This window comes from Dendronephthya gigantea, unplaced genomic scaffold (assembly GCF_004324835.1).
Source record: "Dendronephthya gigantea isolate DGI-Jeju-01 unplaced genomic scaffold, DenGig_1.0 000036F, whole genome shotgun sequence".
NCBI lineage: Eukaryota > Metazoa > Cnidaria > Anthozoa > Malacalcyonacea > Nephtheidae > Dendronephthya > Dendronephthya gigantea.
This window is the reverse complement of record NW_021163046.1, coordinates 246,266-263,452: the sequence shown is the minus strand read 5'-3', so window position 1 is coordinate 263,452 and position 17,187 is coordinate 246,266. Positions and strand designations below refer to the sequence as shown.

Sequence of the window (17,187 nt, the reverse complement as noted above, 5' to 3'; positions counted from 1 at the left end):
AATTAGTTATTGAATATGGCTTCTCTTTCGTCGAAAAAGAAGAAAAAAGACGAAGTTATTCAAGAAGATAGCGACGAAGATTCTTCAAGCGAGGCCGAAAGCGAGAATTCTGAGTCAGATCTCGATCCAGATCTGGTAAGGAACGCAATGAAACATGCACAAACTGTACTAAAAAAAGGGGATATTTTTGGTTTATTTTATGCATGTTTTCCACGTGGTCGTTTACTAGTACTGTACGCACACTTGTTACTGTAAACTACAACTTTTAGGAAATTCAAGTTGAATTTGAAGCAAGAACTCCAGAAGCCTCGGATTTTGCAGGAATAAAAAGATTATTGCAGCAGGTTGGTTATCAGAACTGCAAAATGACTGAAAGCACCAAGATTGTATAGAATATTACGAATAAAAATGACCAGCAAGTGTTCTTAACAGGAGCTGATCTTGACCAATTTACTGGTTTAATATCTTTTTAGCTTCTGCCAAAAACCAGCATAAATCTCTCTGAAATTACAGATCTTATTTTGAATCAGTCGAAAGTTGGTAGTGTTTTAAAGGTATGGTATTTGATTTATCCAAAAATCCTGCAAACGTTGGGACTTTATAATCTGAAAAATCTCTGAACCTTAGTGTATTGCAGATGACAATGATGATGATGATAATGAGGATGATACTTATGGCATTACAACAGTTTTGAACCTTAACCATCATAAGGTAATTGACTCAACAGATTACGTAACTGCAAATCATTGCAAATGCTGATTCTTTCAAAAGCAGGGCTCAACTAGCATTTTAAATAATGCATTGAATCTATTTCTCTTGTTCAGGAGGTAGCTGCAGTCAGAGACTTCCTCAATCTTGTTACAAAAGGTTCTCAAGATGAAAATTTTTTAAAAATCCTTCAAGATCCGCAGCACACAATCGGTTGGTTAATAAGTGAGCGATTCATCAATATTCCAGCTCATATTGCTCCTCCACTATATGCAAGCCTTTGGTAAGTACAAATTAGTATTATTTATGTCGCATACCAAATGTACGTAGCATGCAACTGTATTTCATAGTGGCAGACTCTATATAGATATGCTTTCAAAACAGTTGTAATTGTCTTTTAGGGCTGAGATTAATAAGGCAAGAAAAAAGGTACAGTATGAACATCTTATATGGCATGGGGCTTTTTGGATGATCTTTTTTATATTAAGGAGATACTTAATGAGTATAGGTATATTCATGCAATGGTGAGTTAATTTAGGGATAGTAATTATTTACTTTTCAGGGCAAGCCATTTGAGTTTGACTATCTCTTATACGTGTGTAAATCTTACAAAATGGATGTCTCAACCATCAAGAAGAAAAAGAAAAATCAGACAGTAGAGGGACAAGACCTGATGTTTATAAATGCTGAAGATGAACTGTTATGTCAGGTGAGTGAAATCAAATGTTTTGTTTTATTCAAAGCCTAAATGAGTTGTTGATAGCTCAGGTAATTTACAAGATAATGCCATTAATGGGCTGACAAGGAGACTGAGGAAGACTGTTGAAATATTGGGGTGTATTTGGGTGAGAGGGAATTGAGAGAATGGCGGCGTAAAATATAGAATATTGTCCATTTTTCCGCTGTGCGCTAATTTTTGCAAAGGCAATCTGATTTCATTAAGTAATAATTTGTGCTGAAGGATAGATAGATGACCTTTTTAAATAAGTGAGAAAAATATATTAAAAATGATAACAAGTACATGACTAAGTACATGACTAAGAATGAACAAGTTGTTTCTAGTTGGTAAAAACATGCAGGAATTAATGAACAATGTTTGGCTGCACCTTATGATATATTATACAGCAACTTATATAAATAAACACTAGTAATTAAATTAGCTTGTAGGTGCACCATGGACATAAATAGGCCCAGGTCACCATGCAAACATACAAGAATATTATTAAACACTATAGTATGGGAAATATATTTACTGAAACAATATGTATAAATGAATGTTATGCAACGTTTATGTCAAATAACTTGGGTTTATTTTTAACTCGTGTGATATCCATTGCTAATTCAGAAGCTCTGGAATGGCCCTGTTAAAAAATGAAGGGATACCCTTTTAGTTAGTTAAAGTATAAGGTGATCGAATTATACATCACAAAGTTTTCTAATTCTGATAATAACGTGATCAAAAGGTGTAAAAAATAGGCATAAATTGTTGAATACTTGAAAAATTTAATGGCTTTTTTTCGTCTCGGGAAACATTCAGACTCTTGGGAAAACAAAACTCACCATTTCTCTTGGGAGCATAATATTTTATATAATTATATGAGATGGCAACTATACACATGTATGCCTTATACACTATTTACCTCCTAATGGATGCTGCTTTTACTTCAACCTCTTCGATGTTCTGAATCTCAACCACCAGTCCCTCAGTTTCAATTCCGATATTCAAGAGTTGCCTCAGCAAGCGTTCTCTCGTTCTTCCAGATTGAAAATCTTCTAAAACCTCGAGATATTTTCTTTCTGTTAAACAAAGCAGTATGACACGAAAACTTCCTTCTGTGGGGTTGACAATTTTGTGATCATCGCCTTTGCCACCAAGGCCTCTTTTAACAGCCTCTCTGAATTTTCTTTTTTGTTCCGATGATGTACTTTTGAACCGCAGATATGAATCATATAGCGTGATTCCTGATACAGCCCCAACTATTGCACTAGTGATAACTGCCGTGTTAGCTTTCAAGATGAAACGGATAGTAAGGTCCGTGGCCGCACTTGCCATTGCAATACCTTTCCTAGTTGATAAAAGCAAAATTTAAAATTAAAGACAGCTATATTCAAGGTATACACTGAATCTGGTTAGTCTTGAAATATATGTATTTCGAACAAAGGGCTGTAGATATAAAGGCTTCAAAGTATGAAAAAGTACTAAAGCATTCGTATAAGAATCCTAGAATTACTTTGTAGTTCATAGGTGTATGGTTGATGTCTGAACTGCCAAGAGTGCATAAAAATACCTGCCGAAGTATTTTTATTTGTTATTTGTTTCGCCGCATGTATATTTTTTAGGCTTTCGTAAGTACCCCTCGCACGCGAATTGCTTATATATTGTTAGAACATAAGGTATTATATAGCCTACCTTTTCACATTCCTCAATTTTAGCGAAATGTGTGCACCTAAATTCGCAAGTGAACTATATCCAGCTGGTACCAGTGAAATAACCTAAATCTATTCCTAGTAATACAGACTAAACGAAAATGAAAGTACTGAAAGAAAGCGTTGTTTTGTTGTTTTTGTTGTTTTCATACGAAGCTGTATGTACAAAAACAGGACTCTCTCTTACCCAACTACCAGTAATTTTAAGTGTCAACGTTTGTTTTTAACGACAGGGAAATTAATTTAGTTGTGTACTTTGACGGTTTATAAAGATCACACTATTCAAGTTACAGTCAAGGATAAAATATTAAGTATACTTGACTAAATTATCTCGTTCGACTAGTGGTGTAAATTGTTCAATGAACGCAAAATGAAATGCATGGACATGCACGCGTCTTCAAAATTTAGAATCTAAAGGCTTCCTGCCACCCTGTCTGTGAAACGTTCCACAATATGTTTTTCAGCATGGAACATTCATATGGAACATTTTTTGTTAAAGGTATATATCTTGTTTCGACATTATTTCAGCCAGGCATGCTTCTAATTTCTACAGTCTTTTGTTGCGTTATTTAAACATTTAAAAAGTTGTCAATCTTGGTCTACCAAGATTAGAGGCTGATTCCGCGATAAAAAACCTTTCCTTGGTTATATGACTAAGTATCACAGTAAAAGTTGCATGTAAAACCACTGACACAATGGTACTCCGTCAATTCTCCAACAATTTCCTGCAAGGGTCCTTTTTTCCCGCCCATCCCCAATAATTTTATGTCGTCAAAAATATGTGATTATGCCATAAATGAAGTGAATCATGCATGGAAAATATTTGGACATAAGAGTCAATTTATGAAACACTTCGAGCACTGCTTGGTTCGAAAGTGTAAGGTATATCTAAAACGGATTTTATAAAATCCACTGTATGCTGTAAAAAGAATGAACGAACAAGATTTCATGCACTCCAATTGTCCTTCCTTTATGCATGTGGGTTTCCTTCCCAATTTTAGAGATTACGCTTTCAATTCAAATCTCGCACGCTAAGAATTATCTATTGTTTTTATGATATAAAGTAATTTTAACCTACCTTTGTATAATTTGTCTGCAGAGAAATTTTAACGATACGTCTACACCTAAATTCGCAAGCGAACTCACGAACTGGTACCAGTGAGGTATCCAAATCGATTCCTAGTAAAGCCGGGTAAACCACAACGAAAACACTGAACGAGTTGTTTTCTTGTTTTCTTCCGTCTGGCCATCTAGCTCTGCTTGCTATTGCTACTATTAAATGAATTCATCTTATCCTCACACAACCATTATATATACAGAAAAAAGTTGCTTTCCCCGATATAGCTGTATATAGAGAAGCTAATTGTACAAAACGTGTTTATATTAAGATCGCTTTCCTTGATTTTTCAATAACAATCCAGTGTTCAAACTAAGTTAGAGGTATGTCTATATTGTGGGATGAAAATTTACAACTCTACTTTATGTATATAAACCTTCTTAGTTCAGAGCTTTTCTATTTTTATACCACAGAAAAGCACTGCTTTATTGTTTTACAATTGATACAAAATCACCTAACCATTGATTTCACATGAGAGAAACTAGAATTTAATACCTGGCAAATACCATTTCGTGTAAAATGAGTCTCGAAAGAGGACATGCAGTCCAGTTATAAAAATAATACATTTCATACAACGAACCTCGGTCTTATGTGGTTAACTGCAAAGGGACCCAACACGAATCAATGCACAAAAGTTGAACATTTTTTTATCATTTTATTATTCATTGCCGCTATGCAGTTCTAAGTGAGGTTACATAAATGTTTCTGTGAAATTGCTATATCACAAAAGAATTCCTCGATTTTTCTTGCAATTACAATCGTAAATTGAAAAAAAATAAAAACCTTAAAATAAGATAAAATATTCTAAAACTACACCGGATTTAATTGTTCACTAAAAAAGTTCTAAAAATACGTATAATGTTGATACGTAAATAATAAAAAATACGTATATATGAAGTTCTTATCAGTTTTATTCCACGCAGTCATTATAATATCGCTACATACTTGGTTCTTCTCACTCTGTTCTCGCACCGGTTATCTAGTTATCTAAAGTTTCCATATCTTCAGCTTCCACAACGTTTGTGGCCCTATCATGGTCAGTCTTGTCTCCCACAACAATGCGGACTTTTTTCCTCTGCCTCTCGGCACTAAGGAACATTTCCCGTACATCTTTATCAGACGTTATTCCAACCTGTATACGAGCTTCTTCCTCGTTTGGTTTGTCTTGTATCAAAATCTGAGCATCAGCCCCAATCCCTACATGACAATGTTCTTGTATTGCAGCTTGCAAATTTTTCAATGTAATATCAGGTGTGGTACATCGATAGTAAAGTTCCTCACCGTGTTTCTTTACTAAAAATTTCCTTTCGTTAAGGTTCGTGCTCCCGCCTTCTATGTATGTTAATGCCATATCTGCAGTCGGTCGTTCGTTTGGGTTCTGCTTCATTAAGCGGTCGATCAAGTTGAGTAATACTTCGTCCTGATGCAACAAATATTTAGGACCACGATTCCCGTTTCTAAGTTCCTTGATTTCATCTGACCATTGACTTTTGTCTGGAAGATAGCGGCTGAGAATATACAGAACGATTCCTGCGCTGTAAAGATCCACTTTATAATCATAATATCCAGTCGCCAGTTCAGGGGCCCTAAACAGTTCTTTCCCAACATCAGAAGAAACATGAGGGGCTTCGATTATAGACTCGATCTCCTTGGCTAGACCAAAGTCAGCGATCTTGACCGAAATTTCCTGGACATGTCGTGGCTCTGGATATGCTATGAGAATATTACCGGGGTGAATGTTTCGATGAACCATGCCCATTTGGTGTATAGCTTGTAAACCATTCAAAATCTGGGGGAAAACCTGCGCCCAGAGTGGCTTTGGACTTGAAACTTGGACAATTTGAGGACCAGCAGCTATCGTGTTGTCGTAGACGAAATCCAACAAGTTTTTGATACAGAGTTCTGTTTGAACAAACAGAAATTGTTCCGTTAGTTCGTTATCTACATTGTTGTGCCAAGAATGGTAATATCTGATAATATTATGCTTCCAAAGATCTTCTTTATACTTTTCTAGAAGCTCCAGTTCTCGTTTCTGGTATTTTGCGTTTTTATCGTTGTCGTCATTCGCACAAGGAAGAACCTTTATGGCGTATTTCTGTTTGTCAACAATGTTCTCAACCTGAACAACAAAACCATAGCTGCCCTCACCAAGAATTTTTTCTGACTCAAAATCCCGCCGGCGTAAAATTGTTGTCGCTCTCTCTGCAAGCATTTTCTTTTCTTTTTTGTCGAGTAATTCATTTCGTCTAATGTCCTTGCTCTCGTCTTGAATGTATTTCAAAGCCTCGTCCGCAGTCGGTCGTTTGTTTGGGTCCTGCTTCATTAAGCGGTCGATTAGGTCGAATAATAATTTGTCCTGATGAGACAAATGTTGTTGATCACGATTCCCATTTCTAAGTTCCTTGATTTCATCTGTCCATTGACTTTTGTCTTTGAGATAGCGGCTGAGAAAATATAGAACGATTCCTGCGCTGAAGAGATCCACTTTATAATCGTAATATTTGGTTGCTAGTTCAGGAGCCTGAAACAGTTTATTACCAACATTAAGAGAAAGCTCTGGCAATTCTGGGGCGTCAGTGAGTGGAAGAGAGGCTTCGATTATCGACCTGATTTCCCTGGCAAGACCAAAGTCGGCGATCTTGACAGAAACTTCCAGGATTTGTTGTGGTTCTGGGCATGCTATGAGAATATTACTGGGGTGAAGATCGCGATGAACCATGCCCATTTTGTGTATAGCTTGTAAACCATTCAAAATCTGGGGGAAAACGTGCGCCCAAAGTGGTTTCGGACTAGAAATTCGAACAATCTGAGGACCGGCAGCTATCGTGTTGTCGTAGACGAAATCTAACAAGTTTTTGAAACAGAGTTCTGTTTGAACAAAAAGAAATGGTCCTGTTGGTTCTGTTGGTTCTGTTGGTTCTGTTGGTTCTGTTGGTTCCGTTGGTTCCGTTGGTTCGTTATCGATATCTTTGTGCCAAGACTTGTAATATCTGATAATATTTTGCTTCCAAAGTTCTTCTTTACACTTTTCTAGAAGCTCCAGTTCTCGTTTCTGGTATTTTGTGTTTTTATCGGTGTCGTTGTTCGCACTGCGAAGAATCTTTATGGCGTATTTCTGTTTGTCCTTTATGTTCTCAACCTGAACAACAAAACCATAGCTGCCGACAGCAAGTATTTTCTCTGACTCAAATTCCCGTCTGCGTAAAACAGGTTTTACTTTTTCGAAAAACTTTTCTCGGCCTACGTTTTTTACTATTTCGTCCATCTTCTGAATGTTCTTGTAGCAATGCAGACGGAACAACTGTTAAAGACGCGAAAACTTTCAATACTTATACTTAACAATAATAAATTAGAAATGCAAATTACACATCACAATGTTTGCTTTAATTCATAACAATTTCAGCATGATTAACTTACGATTTCTCATCCAGTGTGCTACATATTACGTTAATTCGCTACCAACATTACATGATTATTCAATATATAATGAAAGATGTAAGTGTTAGGTGGAGTGGTTAATGTACACTTTGCTTTTTTGTCTTTTCATTTTGTTGGCAAGTTAACTCAAGCTACCCAGGAGATTATTCATAGTTTATTGCTGTAAACGTTTTTCAGAATATATTATCTATTTTTGTCTGCAATTAAAACTGATACTTGCCAACAATTCAAGGTCAAGGAGACTGAAACAATCTATATTGATAGTACGCTTCAATAACGCTCCACACCTTTGTAGTGGTTTTAACCTTGGCACTGCAGGCATGCAATTAATCTTTCTCTCGCCATGACACCAGTCTTTAAATTTCTAATATTATTTACAATATATTTCGAGTATTTGACTTTGAAAATTTACCTTGGCTAACTTGGCGTGAAATCTCAAGCAGCAGTTTTTACATTTTTACTTTTAAAATGGGATAGAAAACGAATTGTTTGTTTCTAGTTCATGAAATTACAAATGAACAGTGTCGTTCATGCAGAGCTTATTCGAATATTACGGGGAAAAGTTTTTATGTCGATAGTTGGCCCCCTTCTCTTATGATGCGACGTACGAATGTATTGCTGTATTCTGGTATAACATTATGATGTTGATAATGCAATACACCTTCCATCTTTTAATTTTGGGGATTAAAAAGTTAAGGCATGTACCTTAGTCCTAGAAACCCCGCACAAGTCTGACTTGATTATATTAAATGCAACTCAGATAAGTTATTAGACAATATAAAAGAAAATCTGTGACAAAATCTCAACTTGACATAAATTACCTTATCATGGTGCAAACGATGCAATGATTGTAGCATGCATGGAGATATAGAGCAGGCGTCCTTAATATTTAGAAAAATAAAGGTTTCCTACTGTCTCGTTTATGGCACAACTTTTTGTGATTTTTTAATAACTTTACGACAAGAAAAGTGATCGATGGCACAGACAACAAGACTAAAAGTCCCAGATCAAAAATATATTTACGTTGTTAAAACAAAGAAATGCATACGATATACTTTGAAATAGACTGGGAACATGCAGTTATTAAAATAGTTTATATCTTGTGGTTTACACTCGAAAGAAATCATAAAGTTTTGACATACATAAATGCAACAACATTACTCATGCAGCACAGACAGAACAAGCATGAAGCATCATAAGCATACAACGTGCCTCATGCAGTAAGGTTCGTGCTCTCGCCTTGAATGTATTTCAAAGCCACATCTGCAGTCGGTCGCTCGTTTGGGTCCTTTTTCATTAAGCGGTCGATCAAGTTGAATAATACTTCGTCCTGATGCGACAAATATTTAGGACGACGATTCCCGCTTCTAAGTTCCCTGATCTCATCTGGCCATTGACTTTTGTCTGGGAGATAGCGGCTGAGAAAATACAGAACGATTCCTGCGCTGTAGAGATCAACTTTATAATCGTAATTTCTAGTTGCCAGTTCAGACCCTCTGAAGAGTTTATTTCCAACATCGGGGGATAACGATAAAAGTTCTGGAGACTCAGTGGGTAGAGACGATTCAATTACAGACCTGATTTCCCTAGCGAGACCAAAGCCAGCGATTTTAACAACAATTTCCAGGATTTGTCGTGGCTCTGGATATGCTATGAGAATATTACCGGGGTGAATATTTCGATGAACCCATCCGATTTTGTGTATAGCTTGTAAACCATTCAAAATCTGGGGGAAAACGTGCGCCCAAAGTGGTTTCGGACTAGAAATTCGAACAATCTGAGGACCGGCAGCTATCGTGTTGTCGTAGACGAAATTCAACAAGTTTTTAAAACAGAGTTCTGTTTGAATAAACAGAAATGGTGTGCTGTCGATGTCGTACAACCAAGAATGAAAATATTTGAGAATATTTTGTTTCCCAAGATCTTTATAGACTTCCAGAAGCTCCAGTTCCCGTTTCTGGTATTTTGTGTTACCATCGCCCTCGTCATTCGCACTGCGAAGAATCTTTATGGCGTATTTCTGTTTGTCAACTATGTTCTCAACCTGAACAACCAAACCAAAGCTGCCCTCACCAAGCATTTTTTCTAACTCAAATTCCCGTCGGAGTAAAATAGGTTTTATCTTTTCGAAAAGCGTAGCTTTGTTTATTACTACTTCGTCCATCTTTTGAATGTTCTTGTGACAATGCAGACAGAACAACTGTTGAAGACGCGAAAACTTTCAATACTTATACTTAACAATAATAAATTAGAAATGCAAATTACACATCACAATGTTTGCTTTAATTCACAACAGTTTCAGCGGGAATAAATTACAATTTCTCTTATTTTAAATATTTTTTTAAACATTTCGTAATTCTTAATCTTAATTATATAAATCCTGTATAAACGCTGAAACATGTAATGGTATATCAACTTTATCGATAGGGGGCGATTCAGTAACGCTGTGTTTTTGTGTTTTTACACATTTGCGCTCGTTTTAACATTGGCATTTGGCACTGCAGGCGATCAATATTTCTTCAGCCATGACACCAGTCTTTGAATTCACCATTTTTGTGGGAAAATATTTCATTTTGATGATTTGCCTAAAACTTCAAGCAGCAGGCTTTCTTTTTATTCTTGTTTGTACATCTTGGTCGGATGTTACTCGTTTCGTTATCAAAAATAACTTTTCTGGTTCGAGTAAATGACTGTTCACGCCCTCCTCAAGTGGCTATAGTGTTTATTGTTCCTATAATTGTATTGCACATTTTAGATATGAGGACATAATAATATTAAAGCGTATATACTATATAATATCACAATATATACGTAACCAAATTACTCTACAAGTCAGAAGTTTTATTTTCGCATTCATCGCGGGTATAGGTAGGGCATGCCAGGCCAAGAAGACTAGTGCTATTAATAGTATATTATATGATTCTATATATTTACATTACTATATTACGCCTGCGATTATTGTCTAAAATTGATTAAAAATCACTCGTCCATTGATTTTGCAGGGGCGGATCTAGGAATTTCATACGTGGCAACACGAGTAAAATACCAAAAGGTTCAGTCTCTTTTATATCCTGTAGATTTTACAGTCCCTTGAACCTTTGAAGTCAAACTTTACTCTTTACGAAGGTCTGTGTTCAGCAGATATATAGTGACGCTATTTCTGCTTTTTGAGAGCACAGGCATTCATTTCTTTCTCTCGCCATAATTTTTTAGTGGCAAAATGTTTCATTTTGGTGATACACCTTCTCTTTCTAGTACTCAAATTCTAAGAAGGAAGCTTTCTTGCCACGCGGGTTGAGTAGAAACTCTTAAACCGCACCAATTAATTCATATATATATATATATATATATATATATATATATATATATATATATATATATATATATATATATATATATATATAATATATATATATATCTATAATATATATCTATATCTATAATATATATATATATCTATAATATATATCTATAATATATATATATATATATATATATATATATATATATATATATATTTATATATATATTATTCCTGGTAAAACCCACCGATCTGATTTTAAACCCTTTTGTCACTGCATCAATACAAGACACATTATCAGAAATTGATTTATTGATTTGATAATAACAAGTGCATTTTACAAATTTTCTCTAGTGGAATGGTAATAGACAAATACTGGAGGAAAAATATCAGTAAACTCAATCTTAGCATTAAGCATTACTTCGCTAAATCATCTCATCGTTGTGCAAATAGTGTGTTGAATTAGAAATAGGTGCGTGAATCCTTTAATATTTCTAGTCAGAGCTCGAGGTTTTCTACTGTTCCATCTTTGACAACAATGTATACTTTAACCCTTTGCCTTTCAGCATTATGAAACATTTTTCGTACATCTTGGTCAGATGTTATCTCAACCTGTTTTTCTTTGTTATCAACGATTTTCTCTTGTATAAGTATCTGAGCGTTGGCTTCAATCCCAATGTGGCTGTGTTCTTGTATTGCAAATTTTAAACTTCCCAAGCTTTTATCGGTGATTGTGCATCGGTAGTAAATGTCAGCAGCTTCTTTCTTTACTAAAAACTCCCTTTCGTTAATGTTCGTGCTCTCGCCTTTTATGTATTTCAAAGCCATATCTGCAGTTGGTCGTTCATTTGGGTCCTTCATTAAGCGGTCGATTAGGTCGAATAATAATTCGTCTTGATGCGACAAATCTTGAGGACCACGTTTCCCGTTTCTAAGTTCCCTGATCTCATCTGGCCATTGACTTTTCGTTGGAAGATAACGGCTGAGAAAATACAGAACGATTCCTGCGCTGAAGAGATCAACTTTATAATCGTAATTTTTGGTTGCTAGTTCAGGAGCCCTAAACTGTTCATGTCCAACATCAAGAGAAAGCTCTGGCATTTCTGGAGTATCGGTTAGCTCAAGAGCTGATTCGATTACAGAGCCAATTTCCCTTGCAAGACCAAAATCAGCGATCTTAACAATAATTTCGTGGACTTTTTGTGGCTTTGGATTTGCTATAAGAATATTACCGGGATGAATATCGCGATGAACCCAGCCGATTTTGTGTATAGCGCGTAAACCTTTCAAAATCTGAGGGAAAACGTGCGCCCAAAGTGGCTTCCGTTCTTCTTTTGGTCGGATAATTTGAGGACCAGCCATAACGTAGATGAAGTCGGTCAAGTTTGTCAGACACAGTTCCATTTGAATAAACAGATACGGCGTATTGTCGATGTCGTTTGTCCAAGAATGGAAATATCTGACAATATTTTGTTCCCAGAGATCATCCTTGTATTGCGTCAGTAGTTCCAGTTCTCGTCTCTGGTATTTTGCGCTTTTATCGTTGGCGTTGTTCGCACTGCGAAGAATCTTTATGGCGTATTTCTTCTTGTCAACAATGTTCTCGACTTGCAAAACAAGCAAGGCAGAACTGCCAGCCCCAATTTTCCCTTCTATTTTAAAATCCCTGCTGCTTAAAAAAGGTTGTAATCGATTCTCGTCCATGTTAACGTTAAATTTTTATATATAGCAATAGCGACTGAACCACCTTTGATAGTATACGATGGGTTGCAATACTTCGTTTGTTAGTTTATAAGAGTATTATAAATGCAAATTACACAATGACTGTGTTTTTCTTTTTGAGCTTTGCTTGTGTTTTTTCCCGTTCATGACAGGAAACCTACTCAGCGGTTTGTCTAAAATTGATTAAAAATCACTCGTCCATTGATTTTGCAGGGGCGATGCAGTTTCGTTTTGTATATAATGGTATTTTAGACCAAATCGGTCTGTAAAAATAAAGGTCTGAAATAAATTCAGTGAACTCTACTATTTTATCGAAATAGTTACCGCCAGTCAAAGTAATGCAAGAAATATAATTTAAAACCTTGACCTTGTGGTTAAATAACAAATTAGAGCATATGGCGTGATATGATATGCAAATAGTTTTGATAATACGCTTGGATAGAACTTCCTATTTCTTTGTATCACTTGGGGCCGTTTTTAATCTTGGCATGTATATAAGCAATTAGTCGTTAATTCTGACCTTATAATATCCGTCTTTGAATCCACTATTTTCAGGTGGCAAAATGACAAAATGATTTAGCCTACTTTACAAGGTCAAAGCTTACTTAAAAACAACAAACTGCTGATATTGGTTTTCATTGTAAATATTGAATCTTTAAAAAATCCCTTTCTGGTCAGTACACTATCCTATAGAAAACTTTAAATTTAAACATTTTATATATTTTTGCTTGTAGCTATAATATATATTATACACCTGTATATGTTGCAAATGGTAATTAAATAATATTTCAACCAGAGATCGTTTCAGATATCCATTACTTTCAATCTTGTTGGAGGTAAAACTTGTGAAACCTTGGCCGAAAATTTTGTAATTCCACTGATCATAATATATAATTATACGAACGATGCCAAATCAATTTCCCCTTCGTAAATGAACATTTCCCAGATAAGATTTGCTCCTATACAACATGCGGTATTGAAAACTCACACGCTGTTCCTTGTGTGCATGTAAGATCTACTATAGTATTACACGTAGCTTATTATAGCGAGCCTTTTTTTCTTTACTTGTGCTCTTGTCGCGATTTTATCCCCTTATATTCACTTTTGTTCTAGCTATAGACTTAACTAAGTCACTAAAAATGTTTCCAAAGAGGCCTGTTCATCTAATGTTCAACATTGTTTACATCTCTATTTGAGTTACTCGTACTAATGGGTTGTGAAAAGAAGTGAGATTAAAGTAACCTATATTTCTTGTAAAAATTAAACCACACACAGTCATCAAAGAGAGAAAAGTCATTTTATAGCCCCTTGTTATATCTAAAGGTTTAGAGCTACCTCTTCGCCTGTGTCAACAACTTGACTTCTCCTGTCTGTGACAACAATACGCACTTTCCTTCCCAGCTTCTCGGTACTATGAAACATATCCCGTACATCTCTGTCAGACGTTATTCCAACAAATATATCCACTTTTTCTACAGGTTTCTCTTGATTTTCTCTTGTATTCTTCATTTTCTCTTGTATTATTATCTGAGCGTTAGCTTCAATACCAATATTGCTGTGTTCTTGTATTGCAGCTTGCAAACTTTTCAAGCTATCATCAGGTGTGATGCATCGGTAGTAAATTTCATCACCCTGTTTCTTTACAAAAAATTTCCTTTCGGTAAGACCTGTGCTCTCGCCTTGAATATATTGCAAAGCCATGTCTACAGTTGGTCGTTCGTTTGGGTTTTGCTTCATTAAGCCAGTGAGTAAATGGAATAACTTGTCGTTTTGATGAGACAACTCGTCAGGACCACGATTTCCGTTTCTAAGTTCCTTGATCTCATCTGGCCACTGGCTTTTGTCTGGAAGATAGCGGCTGAGAAAATACAGAACGATTCCTGCGCTGTAGAGATCCACTTTATAATCATAAGATCCAGTCTCAAGTTCAGGAGCTCTAAATAGTTTATTCCCACGGTCGGAAGAAAGCGGTGGCAGTAATGGAGCAACTGTGAGTGGAAGAGAGGCTTCGATTATAGACCCGATTTCCCTGGCATAACCAAAATCAGCGATCTTGACGACAATTTCCGTGATTTGTTGTGGCGGTGGATTTGCTACAAGAATATTACCGGGGTGAATATCGCGATGAACCCAGCCGATTTGGCGTAAAGCTTGTAAACCATTCAAAATCTGAGGGAAAACCTGCGCCCAAAGTGGTCTCGGACTTGAAACTTGAACAATTTCAGAACCAGCGGCTATCGTGTTGTCGTAGATGAAGTCCAACAAGCTTTTAAAACAGGGCTCGGTTTGAATAAACAGATATGGTATGTTATCGATGTCGTTTAGCCAAGAATGGTAATATTTGAGAATATTTTGATTCCAAAGATCATTTTTATAGTTTTCTAGAAGCTTCAGTTCTCGTTTCTGGTATTTTGCGTTGTCATCATTCTGGTCATTCGTACTACGAAGAATCTTTATGGCGAACTTTTCGTCATGTTTGTTCTCAACTTGAACAACCAAACCAAAGCTGCCCTTACCAAGTATTCCTTTTAACGTAAAATCCCGCCTTTTCAAAATGGGTTCTGCTCTCTCTAATAGTGATTCTGTGTCCATTGTTGTATGCCAATGCAGAATGAATTGCTGTTAAATACGCCAACAACTTTCAAAATCCTGAATACTACATAACGGTATAGTTAAATTATAATTGCAAATGACACAGCCATGTTTACGCTGTTTAAAATGCTATTTATGCTTCTTGAGAGACAGACAATTAATTTCTTTCTCTCGCCAAGGACCAGTCCTTGAATACACCATTTTCTGGTAGCAAAATGTATCATTTTGGGCCAGTTAAAGCTAGGTTAGCGCTAACCCTGGGTTAAATTTTAATCCAGTGTTTTAGTTTATGTGCTTATTACCATAGACTATCGAAGGGAATAGTGCTTATTACCATAGACTATCCCTTCGATAGTCTATGTTATTACACAATGACTGTGTTTTTCTTTTTGAGCTTTGCTTGGGGTTTTTCCCGTGCATGACAGGAAACCTACTCAGCGGTTTATTGTCTAAAATTGATTAAAAATCATTCGTCCATTGATTTTGCAGGGGCGGATCTAGGAATTTCATACGTGGCAACACGAGTAAAATGCCAAAAGATTCAGTCTCTTTTATATATGCTAGGATTTTACAGTCCCTTCAAGCTTTGAAGTCGAACTTTACTCTTTACGAAGGTCTGTGTTCAGGCTAGGTTACTCTTTACCATTTCACCGAACATACAAAGAATTTTGATGGCCTACAGTGCGTGTAAACTGCAACTAACCACAACAATATCAAGTTACAAATGGTCATTTATTTATTCTAATATAACCAGGGAGCAGCGTGTCTTCAAGCAACTTCATATCACTTGTGGCGTATAACAACTGTCAAAATACACAAAACTCTTCTCATCCAAAGGCTCTCGTCGAGAAGGTCTATTTTTGGAAGTTGTTACACAAAATTTCTTGCTGTCAGTGATTTATTCATGTAAACATTTTTCCTGTTAAGAAATTCAAGAAACATTTCCCTTAATTTTCTTAATTGCAATTTTTTTCGACTGACGTAAACGTGAAGCAGAAATTCGCCACTTTACGATTTTTGAGTAGCTACATCATTCGCAAAATTATTTGTTGACCTATTATTTGACTCTATCGTGCACTAAAAAGTACACTGTTCCTCATTTTAAACTATTATCAGAGTAAAACATCAGCTTTATTTTTGTTTATATTTCAACAGAAAGCATCAGCGAAGTTTGACAAAGACGTCACAGAGCAAAGCGATGTTCTGGTGTCAGGCAAATGGCGGGAAAACGACAGTCAGATGAGATCCTTCAGGACTTTCATGTTAATACCTTGGAAAGAAATGGAAAAAATAACGACAGAAATGCAACAATTTGCAGCGTGAGAGACTAACTCGGGTAACTATTAGCGTGTTTTCATTCAATAATTTAGTACCAAAATTTGGGAACTGGCGCGAAATATCTTGCGACGGAAATATTTATCTTTTAATATCATACTGCATTTGTACTTTAACTGTGTGGTATTATAACATTATGGAAATAAAAAAATTTAATTTTGACTTGATTTTAAAGGTTGAAAGAAATGCTATACCAGGATACATCATAATGAAATAAAATATAGGAATAAACATTCCTAAAAACATTACGAAAACTCGTAAATCGAGCTTTCATAAAAAACAAGACAACGATTTTTCAAACAGCAAAATTGTTGTCTAGCTCTGTGTTTCATGCTAGAGAGAGAAAAAATATCAGCTAGTATCAGCAAACCTTCTCGTTTTCAAACTTGGCAGAATGAACACCAACCGCAACTAGCCTGTCTTCCACGCTGTGTTTCGCCTCAAGAGCGTGTAGATCTGGCAGGATATGCATACAGTTTATACAACAGTACGTGAAGAAGTCTAAAACACAAATCTTGCCGCGTAGATTCCCATTTATAGACAACGA

The 17,187-nt window shown here is 35.9% G+C and overlaps 4 protein-coding genes across 5 annotated transcripts; 1 reads left to right on the top strand and 3 right to left on the bottom strand.

The window, feature by feature from the left end:
• The first annotated feature begins 2 nt into the window (after nucleotides 1–2).
• LOC114525869 (protein BCCIP homolog) lies at nucleotides 3–16,831 on the top strand. Of its 2 annotated transcripts, XM_028547330.1 has the most exons (9): nucleotides 3–135; nucleotides 270–344; nucleotides 474–554; nucleotides 628–711; nucleotides 825–991; nucleotides 1,110–1,137; nucleotides 1,271–1,417; nucleotides 16,461–16,641; nucleotides 16,816–16,831. In XM_028547330.1, exons 1-8 carry the CDS (start codon nucleotides 16–18, stop codon nucleotides 16,626–16,628), a joined length of 870 nt encoding a protein of 289 aa, XP_028403131.1. In that variant the 5' UTR covers nucleotides 3–15; the 3' UTR covers nucleotides 16,629–16,641; nucleotides 16,816–16,831. The 2 variants fall into 2 exon arrangements, with proteins under 2 accessions (XP_028403131.1, XP_028403130.1); XM_028547329.1 differs by lacking the exon at nucleotides 16,816–16,831 and having other exon boundaries at nucleotides 16,461–16,774.
• Nucleotides 4,926–8,218, bottom strand: LOC114525864. Its single transcript, XM_028547323.1, has 2 exons — nucleotides 7,670–8,218; nucleotides 4,926–7,553 (listed from the first exon to the last, which is right to left on the bottom strand). Exon 2 carries the CDS (start codon nucleotides 7,515–7,517, stop codon nucleotides 5,232–5,234), a length of 2,286 nt encoding a protein of 761 aa, XP_028403124.1. The 5' UTR covers nucleotides 7,518–7,553; nucleotides 7,670–8,218; the 3' UTR covers nucleotides 4,926–5,231.
• On the bottom strand, nucleotides 11,328–12,785 carry LOC114525867 (interferon-induced, double-stranded RNA-activated protein kinase-like). Its single transcript, XM_028547327.1, has one exon. The coding sequence runs from the start codon at nucleotides 12,693–12,695 to the stop codon at nucleotides 11,490–11,492; it is 1,206 nt and encodes a 401-aa protein (XP_028403128.1). The 5' UTR covers nucleotides 12,696–12,785; the 3' UTR covers nucleotides 11,328–11,489.
• LOC114525865 (serine/threonine-protein kinase ATG1-like) lies at nucleotides 13,395–15,645 on the bottom strand. Its single transcript, XM_028547324.1, has one exon. It carries the CDS (start codon nucleotides 15,303–15,305, stop codon nucleotides 14,031–14,033), a length of 1,275 nt encoding a protein of 424 aa, XP_028403125.1. The 5' UTR covers nucleotides 15,306–15,645; the 3' UTR covers nucleotides 13,395–14,030.
• Nucleotides 16,832–17,187: the final 356 nt, after the last annotated feature.

Bases quoted from the DNA above. Each gene is read 5' to 3' on its own strand.
- LOC114525865 (XM_028547324.1), bottom strand. From the start codon at position 15,305: ATGGACACAGAATCACTATTAGAGAGAGCAGAACCCATTTTGAAAAGG.
- LOC114525869 (XM_028547330.1), top strand. From the start codon at position 16: ATGGCTTCTCTTTCGTCGAAAAAGAAGAAAAAAGACGAAGTTATTCAA. The intron at 992-1,109 runs GTAAGTACAAAT...ATTGTCTTTTAG, and splicing joins CCACTATATGCAAGCCTTTG to GGCTGAGATTAATAAGGCAA. The intron at 1,138-1,270 runs GTACAGTATGAA...TTTACTTTTCAG, and splicing joins TTAATAAGGCAAGAAAAAAG to GGCAAGCCATTTGAGTTTGA.
- LOC114525867 (XM_028547327.1), bottom strand. From the start codon at position 12,695: ATGGACGAGAATCGATTACAACCTTTTTTAAGCAGCAGGGATTTTAAA.
- LOC114525864 (XM_028547323.1), bottom strand. From the start codon at position 7,517: ATGGACGAAATAGTAAAAAACGTAGGCCGAGAAAAGTTTTTCGAAAAA.